General features: G+C 40.1%; 1 protein-coding gene across 2 annotated transcripts in view; it reads right to left on the bottom strand.

Moving 5' to 3' along the window:
- Positions 1-403: 403 nt before the first annotated feature.
- The window catches only part of LOC144033415 (melatonin receptor type 1B-B-like), a 31,519-nt gene continuing 19,525 nt past the window's right edge, over positions 404-12,397 (bottom strand). For both annotated transcript variants that reach the window (XM_077541486.1, XM_077541487.1), the window contains 2 exons: positions 2,938-3,056; positions 404-1,726 (listed from right to left, as the gene is read on the bottom strand). In XM_077541486.1, the coding sequence (XP_077397612.1) occupies positions 977-1,726; positions 2,938-3,056 (869 nt within the window). In that variant the 3' untranslated portion in view covers positions 404-976. The remainder of the gene's footprint in view (positions 1,727-2,937; positions 3,057-12,397) is intronic.

Below are 12,397 nucleotides of genomic sequence, written 5' to 3' on the forward strand. Positions count from 1 at the left end.
GCTTGAATAAGTCAAATATCACATCACAGTGCATGATAATGTAAACGTTCCAACAATTTTGACTTATCCCAAAATTTGGCGTGTGAAAGTTGACATTCAAAATCGACAGCAGAGTGACAATTACAAAACTTACTGACTAAAAATATCTTAAATGTCTAATAAACATATAAACACCACATTTGGTTACATAAAGCTCATTTCTTTTGGACTGCTGTATATCGTGTGTGGCATTTTGGATAAAAAAAATAAAATAAAATAACATTATTAGCACAGATGTCAATCAACCACAAACTGAGATGATTTGAAATAAAGCAAAAATAAAACAAGCAATTATTGTATATAATAATTTACATTCAGCAAGATAACAAAAATGTTTTTTGTTTTTTTTTACATGCACATGTGAATACACAGCCTGAAAATCAGCCTGCATCAGCCGAGCTTTTTTTTTTTTTTACTAAGATAGTTTCAAAAAAGTAGCACTACTCACAAACACGCTTCACTTGGAATCAGATGAAGACTAAAATGCATAGACAAAGTATCGATTCTCATCATTACTAAGATTGAAACGTTACTAAGATTTCATACTGTAAACTGCAGAAGTACACTGTGATCCGGCTTTTATTAAATATATTATTGTGCTTTTAGAGACCTTTCATATTACGAATGGTCCAATTATAGGGGAAAAGCAAACAAAAATAAAGCAAAAAAAAACATTTGTAACCGTCACATCTCTAGTCAGCTATTGTAGACTTGCGTCATATTTTCATGACGAGTCGTGTGGTTCGGTGAAGTACATCAATCGAAACAGGTCGATCGAATGGTTTGTTGCCTTTTAATGTGCAGGATGTTTATCCGGTTTTAATCAGCTGCATTTTGTGGTGTTTTGGGAGCTAATAATGAGTTTAATGTCGAACACGCCACCATCATGTTTGGACTGCTTGTTGAGGCTTTGGCACAGCAGACACAAACTGCGTCGTCACAGCGTTTCTCCTTTGGCTAAGTCATTATTGTTGAGTCCTGGCGATGGTTTGCTCCTCATGCCCTCGGTTCCTCCTCGTGACGTCTCCTGGAAGAAGAGGTGCGGCCAGCACACGGACATGACGATGCGTTTGTACTCCCTGCGGAAGTTCTGGTTCAGCAGGCCATAGATGACGGCGTTAAGGCAACTGTTGAAGTAAGCCATGAAATAGCTGACGACAAAAAGCCACTCGGGCACGCGAGGGGCCACTTCCTCGGGGCTGATGGCGACGGCGAGCCCGATCACGTTGAGCGGCCCCCAGCAAATGGCGAAAAGCACAAACACCACAAACATGGTGACGAAGTTCCTCAAGTCGCTGGGCTTGATGCGAGGACGAACCTCCGATCTCACCTTGCGCCTCACCTGGACGACCAAGATCCAGATCCTCATGTAGCAGAAGGTGACCACGGAAATCGGCACGAAGAAATGGACGACCACCACCGTGATGGTGTACGACGTGCTGACGGTCTGCGCGAACGTGCACGAGTAGACGCGGCGGTCGTACTGCAGGGAGCCAAAAAAGAGATTTGGCACGATGGCCGTCACGGTTAAGAGCCAGATGAGCGTGACCAGCAGCAGCGTGTTGCGGTTGCTGTACAACTTGTCGTAGGTGAAGTTGTGGCAGATGTAACAGTAGCGGTTGACGGCGATGCCCGTGATGTTGAAGATGGAGCCGATGACGCTCAAACCCATCAGGAAGCCGCTTACCTGAAAGACGAGGACATTTAGACGCGTCAATAGATATACGTGGGTACTCATTAAGAGAATCAAAACAGGTACTTCAAAACATGAACTCATTTACTCCCAAAAACGTATAAATACGTTCTATTTTAAATATTATCATGCTCCCAAAGATTTATTGACACGTTTTGGCTTTGATGCAGCCTCTGAACTGAAGAGAATGCTTGACGTAATGGTAGTTATTACAAAAACGGCCAGTAGGTGGCAGCAGAGTATAAGAGATCAAAAAGCTCTTTCTAAACAGATTTGTGAATAATGATGAAACTTAGCCATATTCTAATGCTAATTGATGCAAAATGAAATGTGCATTTTTTCCTGATGAAAGAAGAGGCTCTAATCTTTCTTTTGGTAGATTCCATGTTTTTATTGCAATAGGACACAATATTCTATGGGCCTTGCAAAATCAGTCCAAATCCAGTAAAACAGCGAAAATGTCCTGGGAATGAATAAATGGGAATAAATGGTCTCAAATATGAAAGTTTGGATGTCTTTTGCAATTTTGTCTTGTCTCATTTTGTCAATATGTCGTTTGTTAGGGAAGAATTTGCTCAAGTTTGTCCGTGGGAATGTTTTTTTTTTTTTTTTTTTTTTTTTTTGTGCCAAATTTGTGCAAATTTTAGATGCCAAATTCATTCTATATACTATTTGGGACGAATGTATTAGTACTTAGTATTTTTTGAAGCATATCGAATAAAGGAAAATGCAAATTTTGTCTATGAAAACAGGTTTTGCGAATAAACATTGACGGGACCGGATACACACCGTGCGTTTTGATATTACGTCATACGTACGTTTGTCGTCACAAAGCAATGGCAGAAAATAAATTAAGGTATGTTTGGGGGGGGGGGGGGGCGAAATCTTTTTAAAGAAGTGAATATTAATGCAATCTTAGATAGAAAACAGCAAACAAGCAAAAAGCAAAGTCATACGATGTCATCTCACGGCGCATTCCACTTCCTGTTGTTGTTCTTTTAAATGAGTGTTGGATCACATCTCTACAGTGTATACTGCCACCTACAGGGGCGGAGTCTCCGCGCAATGTTGGCAAAAACAGAACAAATGGAAACGGGCATAATAAGTGCATTTTCAGCACTAAATTTGCTTTAAAAATGTGAAACCTTTGGATGGAAACGCCATTGTGACAACATGGACACGTGGTAACTCAAATAAATGCGTACCTTGCACTGAGTCTCTCCCAATGACCAGCCATCATGGAAGATAGCATACAACACCAAAGGATAAGGGTAGAAGGCGACCATCAAGTCGGCAAAGGCGAGGCTCACCACAAATGCGTTTCCTGTTAAGAGAAAGGAAATGGTCACTTCTGAAACCGGCATCGTTTCAACAGTTTCAAACTTGAGCAATAATAACATCAGTGGCAAAAACAAGGGCAGTGTGGTTTTTGGTGTAAAGTTACTATTATCCTAAAATATCGGGCAGCACCATAAAACTCACTTTGCATTTGCTATTCAGGGCCACAGAGACCAAATCACTCCAACGCTTCAATCTCTGCCCCAGCAACTTTTGCCACTTTTAAATGTAGCCTTGTTTTGGACTTGGTGACTTTGCCTCCATATTTCGCTTTTGACAAGTTTGATGCGCTTTCCAAGAGTCTGCACTCCTGACTGCTTATTAATCAGCCTTTGGCTCGACATTCACTCTTCCTCTTTCCCCTACTTGTACTCTTGCATCAGTCCATCACTAAACAGTATAATTTCTCTTAAAATGACCACTGAAGAGAGCTAATATTTGCAGTTCCTGTCTACGATTTAAGAAGCATTAATTAGACAGATAAATCAAAGCCCTTTACATCGTAAATAATGTGTTTATTTATTGATAGCGTACACTGAAAGCACAATGTACAATGAAATGTATTAGAATATCAGCACTACCGGTACTTTAATCGTCCAGCAAGTTGACTTATAGTCTCCGTCATGTGCCGTCAAGGGGAAACTCCATTCATCATCAAGAAAAAAATTAAACGTAAGTGAATGTAGAAAAGCCAAACAAAGCCGCGGTAATCACTCATCTCTAATCGGTTTTCATGTCTCGGGAAAGTTACCGACTCAGCAGTCTGACCTAAGAGAGTGTGTCAGTAAAAGGAGAGACAGAAGAGAACTTGGAAATTGGCAGTAGACTAAAATAGAAGGACACTCACTAGGGGAGCGTGCTTGTGCCAAGATCCTTCAACGTGGGTCCAAATTTCTTCACGTCAACGATGAACGAATCTTTTGAACGGCTCTTTTAAATGAACTGATTCCAGTGATTCAGTTCATCTAAAAGAACTGTAATGTAACTATCACGCACACTTCAAATTCAGGTTTCATTTACTGCATTCCCTGGCAACTTGTATGCATGCCACGTGTCCAATGCTTAATGTGACACAAAAATAAATAGTAGGCAGACATTCATAAATATATCAGTTATGTTACGTCCACATGTGGGAATAACCACAGAACAGAAACTGTGCCAAATAAACAGCTTCTACTTATAATCAGATATTTCAGACTGCACGATTAATCGAAATCTAACCGACGTCGAGGTTTGACCAAGTGCAATAACCTAATCGCAAAACAGTGCAAAAAACAAAACATTTTGTAAAAAACACTTCAAGCACACCTTGGACTTTAACACTACTATTTTTTCTTTTGTGACAGCTCAAACATCTAAATAATGTTTTCCTGCAATAAACATAATTCCAAAAAGTTCTTTTGATAACAAAATAACAGTTTATTGTGCATAAAAACCCCCCCCAAAACAATTGGCTTGTCATCCAGTCATCCAGTCATCGACGTGACGGGCGAAACGAGCTATGAACTCCACGCATCGTCGCTCGACGGCTGCTAGTTGAATTTGCTCGACGAACAAAGCGTCATTCCTCGATGTGCAGCAACTTGATTGCCGCCATTATGCTTTGATGAGCCGATGGATGTTTTTTTTTTAAAGCCAAAAAGCAATCCTCCAGAGTTAACCGTTTTCTTCTGCCCATTTTCTTCTGCTACTGCACCACGCTAGACAACAAACCCAGTGCCAACATACACTTGCTCCTTTCCTGCACACTCTTGTTTGAAAAAACGTTTAGATACGTCATATGTACGCGGCGATGATGACTTTGATGACGTATCGCTACGTCATACGTCATCAAAGAGTTAAAAGCAAAGTCATACGTCAGTGGAACCAAACTTGATTTTAGCGCACTCGTGAGCATGATCGGCCTGACTCAAGCGCTCCAAGACGAGTCCGTGGGGAGAGCGAACCGGTGACATGCTAAGCTTTACTATTGACGTTCTGCCGCTTACGGCACATAAATGTCTGAACGACCTTCCATGTCCTTCTCCAAGCTCCAAAGCTCTTCCGATGATTCCAGTCTTCCCTTTTTCACACGGATTTCAATTCCCACATCCATCATCTCATCTATCTTTTCCCATCCTTCACACTCTCTCTATCACGCTCTTTATTAAACTCCCTCCCGTCCCATACCTCCATTTAGACCGATACGACCTCGGGACCACTTTGCTGAAATGGAAGCCGGTTGTTCGTGAGATGAGCTTCTGCTCACCTCAGCTGGCAGGAACAACGTTAAAATGACGAAGGTCAGCAGTGATTGATGGTGGCATTCAAGTACAGTGAGGGAAATGGAAAGTTGGGAGCGGGATGTGCAAGGACTTGGACTACATTTCCAGTTGCAAATTGTCATTGAACATGGAGTGCATGTTCCAGACTTGAATATCCGTTAATATTCGTTTGGTCATGCGGTTGACCTGCAAGTTGGGAAAACTACATTTCTGGCAAATAGTGAGCTTCCGACACCTTTAATTGAATTATTTGGCATTCATGCACACAGCGACTTCTCACCTGAAATGATTCCATCACATAACCAACGCAACTTTGGAAGTACAGACACAGCATTCGAGTCCGTCACTGAGCAGTGACCCTAAAAGGTATACAACCCACTTACCACAGAGTTGTAAGAAGATATTTTGTCTATAATTCATGGAATAACTTTGTTATTTTTCATGAACAATGAATTAGGGATAGACCGATTATCGGCTGGGCCGATTATCGGTGCCGATATTCAGCATTTTGAGACATATCGGCATCGGCCATTTTGAAGAATCATATGGCCGATAATAGATCCTTTTTTATTTATTTGTAATTTTTTTAAGCGTTAACTTCAGGGAACTAATTTAAATGTAAATAAAAAAAAAAAAAGTTTTTATTTTCATTTTTGTCGACCCTGGGAACTCTCTGCACCTTCTGTTTTTGATTGAAATTAAAACTAAGATAAGTAAAAATTTAATACTTTGGATATTTTGAAATCTTTGAAGACTTATTTTTTGTAGAAAATAATTGTTTGTTTTTATTTAACTTTTGAAAACATGCTACTGCGCCTGGGAGATCCCAGAACTTGTGTATTGACTAAGATTTTTGAAAAAAAAAAAAAAAACTTAAAAATATTTTACTAACCCTAAAAGTTGCTCAATAAACGTGCTTTAAAATTAAAAAAAAAAAAGAAAAAAAAAAGATAAGAGCTGGAGTTTGTATTTTTTCCAAATTTTGATGTCCCTTTTTAGTGAGAATGAATATCGGCTCCAAATATCGGTTATCGGCATCCTTCACTACTAATAATTGGTATCGGTATCGGGCCCAAAAAAACCTTATCGGTCTATCTCTACAATGAATACCTTTAATAACAAATTTTTCCACTTGCTGTCAACTGAAGATGACATCACCTGTGCTGAGGAAATAGGTAACGATCAAATCATGGTTCAGTTGTTGACCAAACCCAGAAAACAGGATTGTCACATACTGTAACGTTGCTGTAATGGACCAGCGCAAATATCGCAGAGCCCTGCCGGACCCGCTTGCAATCTTAAGCTCCTACTGGGCAAACAAGCTAGGCTAAAATCACTCCCATAGTTACAATGCATACTGTCTAATAATTGCTTATTTTCATACACTTCTATTAAATTTTGACCTTTGTGCTGCTGGGAAATGAAATTAGAGATCTCAAGGAGGCTATATGTGGAGAAATATCAAAATGGACATTTTCGTGCAAACTGTACATTAATCGGACCATTTTGTAGGAGCGGGTCACAAAGATATTTCACCTTCTGAACACACAGGCACACTTTAAGAACCATAAGTCACCCTTCTGTGACGTTAGGCCAGGTAAACACACAAAGAGAATCTCTTGGTCAAGATTTTGCCCTTTCCCGACCAAGGATGTCAAACACCCGACAATCTGATGTTTTGGAAGATTCTCCTACACGTTTATCCTTTTGTGTGCAATGTGTGAAGGGTGGACTTGTCCCCATAATGGCGGAAGTGACATGTCGGGTGCACATCACTTTTGCAAAAAGTGACAAGTAGTGTACATGCAAAAAAAAAAAAATCTTTCATGGTGGAGGTTAATGCATGTCGTCATCCTGAGAAGCCGGAGAGGCTGCTCGGGCCCATTGAGGGTTGATGGGTCCACTCTGAGCTGTTTTTTTTTTTTTTTTTTATTTGTTTACTTTGAAGTCTCTGAGTAATTCCTTTCTCTTCTCTCTGTCTGCTTTCGGGTCTGACCAGTTGCTAATCATTTAGATAGGGTAGCTTTTAAAAGGGACTGGGGTGCCATTCAATTTGCCCGCAAACATTCCTACAAGAGCAGAGCAGGTCGGCGGCAAAGATAAATGAATTGCAAAACTGTAGCGCAGTAAGACAAATGAGAGTGGAAACGGTAAGAACAAGGGCATTGTGGGAAGGATCGTTCAGTGAAAGTAGGGAGAAACAGTAAGAACAACACAGTTGTGGGATGCAGCGTTCAATGTTTACATTACTATAATGTCTCCAAAAGTCACAAGTCAGGCGTTCTATATATAAACACACTATCACCATTCAATGTCTGAATGCGACGGCTGTGCGATACGGCACTCAAAGTGAAGTGTCATGTCAGCAATGAGGAAATTATGAAGTTGGATCACTTTCAATGGTTTGTAATGGTGAGTAGGAAAGCAGAACCGCTCCATCAACCTCTTTAGCTGATTCAAGGTGACCTTCTGTACGCGTGCGTGCACATAACACATAAAACTGGCAAAGTTGAAGTGACAGTCAATTATTTGACATCGTATTTTGGAGAACTTAATTATTCTTAGAGATGTCTCGTTTTTGTTTTGAACTCTGCTAAGTACAACTGCAATAATAAACCATTTTAAATGGATAGTTCAAGTGTACCTAATGGTATATCCTGTAAGTGTAATTCTATGCTGTCTAGTTGTGTTCTATTATTATTATTATTATTATCTTTTTGTGGCTTTAACAAGCCATAAAAAGTAGAGATAGACCGATATGGTTTTTTCAGGGCCGATACCGATGCCGATTATTAGTAGCCAATGACGCCGATAACCGATATTTGGAGCCGATATTAATTTTCACTATAAAGGGAAAATATTGGCATCAAAATTTAGAAAAAATACAAACTCCAGTTCTTTTTTTTAATTTTAAAGTATATACTTATTGAGCAACTTTTAGGGTTAGTAAAATATTGGATTATTATTATTATTATTATTTTTTTTTATCTTAGTCAATAGACATCTTTGTTTTTAAAATCTAACAAGTCCCAGGATCTCCCTGGTGCAGTGGCATGTTTTCAAAAGTTAAATAAAAACAAACAATTTTTTTTTACACTAAACAAAGTATTTCAATAAATTTGAAGTATTTTATTTATTTTTTAAATTATCTTAGTTTTAATTTCAAACAAAAACAGATGGTGCAGAGAGTTCCCAGGGTCAGCAGCGCCTCTGAAAATTTAAATTGAAAAAAAACAAAAACAAAAACATTTAAATTAGTTCCTTGAAGTTTTTTTTTTGTTTGTTTTTAAATGGATCTATTATCGGCCATATGATTCTTCAAAATGGCCGATGCCGATATTCGTCGAAATGCTTAATATCGGTGCCGATAATCGTCCCAGCCGATTATCGGTCTATCCCTAATAAAAAGATCATAATATTGGCTGTCAAACTTAAACCAAACGTTATGGACTCAAAATTCTTCTGTATTTAGTTGAATTTAGCATCCTTAATGTGATTCTTGCAGTCATTTCATTGTGCACATGTCCATTTTGAAGATTTTGAATATAAATCTTCATGTTTACGAGTCAGATATGTAATGCAGCATATAAAACGGACAAAACTAGCTATTGTGAAGCTGAGAGGTGATGGAAGATCGGTCCATTGCACAAGTCAATAAAACTATTTGGAGAGTCCGGAAGAACCAAAACAGAGTACCGTGCTCAATAAAAGACAGTGACTAAGTAGAGCAAAGAAAAACATCAGCAGTTGATGACAGCAATGTTTTGAAAGCTGTAAAGAAAAGTCTGGAAATCAATCATGTGTGACAGCAGCAGCAACCTCCAGAGAGCCGGAGCGCATGCATCAAAATCTTGTCTTCGCAGAAGACTTCATGAACAAAAGGAGGAAGAATAAGGAATGTCAGGCACGAGTTTTCCAAAAAGCACTCAGATGAGTCAAATATTTGTGGACCAAGTTTTGTTGCGTGAAGAGACGGTTTAACCTTTAGGAAAGAGACGCAAAGGCCAACGCTTCACAAAAGAAATGATCTGCTCAGGATTTCCAAACAAACAAGTAGGTAATGTCATGTCATGACTTGGACTAGTTACACGGCTCCTTCTGGGATGGGCTCGATAATCTCCATGACGACAGCACAAAATAGACTGAAAAGCCAAACCGATTGGGAGATCATCATAAAACAAAGGAACAAACACATTCTTTGTGCAATTGTCAATTGAGAAATATTTTACGTGAACCACATTGTAGTAAATGTCTAAATGTAAACTTCCTAAAGCTGGCTGTGCTTGGAGGCATTCTGTGAGATAAAAAAATGTACAAAGCGCACTGACCCTTTGACTTAGATTTTTTTTTTTTTTTTTTTACAAGTTCTAACCACGGGTAGCTTGTCGAAGGTTGCGAATCGGACCAACGAATTAGCGCAGTGGGGAAAGAGAGTCAGTGCGCCTCCCAAAAGCAGGTGAAAACCATAAAAATGTCTTGTCCGCAAGATTTACGACCGGACAGCTACACGTGAGCTCGCCAAAACATTCGGTTTATACAGAGGGCAACTCTAAAAGTAGGCTAAAGGGTACGGGCCTAAATTTGCGTGGAGTAACAGTGCCCCCAATGGTCACGAAATAGTACTGCACCAAGTTAAACTCCTATCTTGTGGTGCACTCGAGTGGCCAAGGAAATTCATATGAACAATTAGGCTAATATGTAGGAGTGGGCATATTTTGGAGTGGCCAATAACGTTAAGTTACCTTAAGATGGTACACCCTAAGAAAAGGTTTGGACGTGGTCTAGTAAGTTATAAAAACCAGTGGACCTCTTTGTTCAACGGACTTCTTCTCCTTTCTGGCCAGAATATATGTCATGTTTGTGTGTCTCTGTCAAATAAATCATTGTGCCTACAGTTCGAATCCGGACTCTGTTAGTTTTCTTCTAGATTCTTTAAACCTAACGCAAGCGGAGACTCTCCCTCCAACACCTGGCATACACAATATACGATCAATCTTGAAGAGGACAGCGGATCCTCGATATCTTCACTGAGCGTCGCCCCGAAGGGACGGCAATGACGGCCTCCCCCAGGAGTGTAAATCCCAGGACAGCCAGCCGTCTACCTCTCAACGGGCTGACGCTCCGTCACTAATAAAGAGGAGAGTGACTGGAGTCACTCCCCAAAACAAAGACCAAACTGAAAGAGGCAGTGGTGAAAGCCCGGAAAAAGCATCCAAAAAGAAGATTGCAACAGTTGGTGAAATCGGTGTCTCACAAGTTTGATGCACTTATTCGAGGCTAAGGATTTGCAACTGAATATTAAATCCGTATCAGGTCACGAGGGACAGCATGTTGCAGATGAAGCGTTGGAAGGAAGCAAAATTGAATAGTAATAAACAAGAAAATTTGTAGCACAACAGCGACTCAAACAAAGATAATTTGAGGTGAAGATCTCTCAGAGGCACGCACACATTCTTATGTGAGGATGATTCGTTATATAACGGCACAGAGGGAAGACTGAATAATACTCCCTGAGCATCATCTTTCCACCTTCCATAACTGTGTGCATGTGACCTGAAGAAAACCCTGCAGACTTCATAAAAAAAAAAGAAAGAAAGAAAGAAAAAGAAAAAAGCAACACAAGCAGGAGTTGTATTAATTATACATGGTTGCTGACTGCCTCTCGGGTATTAATAGAAAGCTACTACAGTACGTCAACTCATTCACATGCTTAAATATAGACTTGCAAAGCAAGGATAGAGCTCGGAGATTTTTCAGCTCAGGGGTCTTGTGAGTTACAAATCCTGGTCTGCAAAGAGGGATAAGTGGCACCAAAATCTTGTGTTACTTCAATCCAAATCTGGATTTATGTGTTAAAGGCATTTTTAAGCAAGCGGTGGATGTAATGTATGATCTGAAAAAACAGCTTTGTCTGAAGGAGCGAAGCGTTAGCGAAGCCACGAAAACAAACTTCAAATCAGAGACAGCTATTGATTTAATAATTGATGAAGGCAATTTATGGCACATTCGTATTTAGCAGCTTTCCGAGAATTAAATGATCTATTTGTCATATTGTAAAAAAATACAGTTTCAGGTGGTACATGCAGCACCAATATAACCTTACAACCGTATTTCGTTCAAAGAGAAACTCGGAGGTTCAGCAGTCCAGGTCAATGAGAAAGCAAAGTGAAGCGCGACCTTGGCAGTGAGTATGAAGGAAGGACAAAGGAAGAGAGTCCATAAAGATGATAAGAGACTGTAAGACAGGCAGAAGCAGGGATAAATCCATTAAGGGAGGATAGGGCAGACCCGGCAGAGACACAAGAAGATATTATTACAAAACCACCAAATAACTGAAAATTGGCAAATACATAAACCCCATTGAGAACTGCTCTGACAAATTTTAATAAGTGGGGGGGGGGGGGGGGGGGGAAACATTCATAATGTACAATATGTACTTGGTAGAAAGTAACTGGCCAAAACCTGAACCATGACACTTCTTGGGAAGGGGGGTTCCCTTTGCCTTAATCACTGCCTGGATGCACCGTGGCATTGCTTGGGGGGGGGGTCCTCTGGAAGCCCAGACTTTGTTGATGCTTGCTGCTAACTCTTTGTTTTTGAGTGTGCTGGCCCTCATTTTCCTCTTGATAGTACTTGATAGTAAAAAAGGGCCACAATACAGAACTGCCTAAATTAGAGTTGTATGTCCAGTTCAACCTCTGAAAATATGAAAACAATCGCCACAGTCTTTTGGTGTCACGGCCTGCGCCAGAGTTCACGACCTATTATGTGCCTGTGCTAATATAGAGCCCAATATTGTTCAAGCTAACGAATATGAGCTGCAAAATTCATGAGCCCATCCAAAAACTCAGGTCGGCTATATATTCAGGTCCGTTGTGCTTCTCACGGACAGACACAAAGGAGCATACTTCTGCTCTGAGGGGAGAACGTAACAACTCAGTTGGTGACACATGAATAATTCCGAACAGGTATGGCTACCACCTCTCACCCTGGGCAACTATGTGGAAAAGAATCAAATGTCTTTCTTTGTGTGTCATTGGCCATGCGAGTGTGGATAGAGCAA

Source organism: Festucalex cinctus, chromosome 13 (genome assembly GCF_051991245.1).
Source record: "Festucalex cinctus isolate MCC-2025b chromosome 13, RoL_Fcin_1.0, whole genome shotgun sequence".
Classification (NCBI taxonomy): Eukaryota; Metazoa; Chordata; class Actinopteri; order Syngnathiformes; family Syngnathidae; genus Festucalex; species Festucalex cinctus.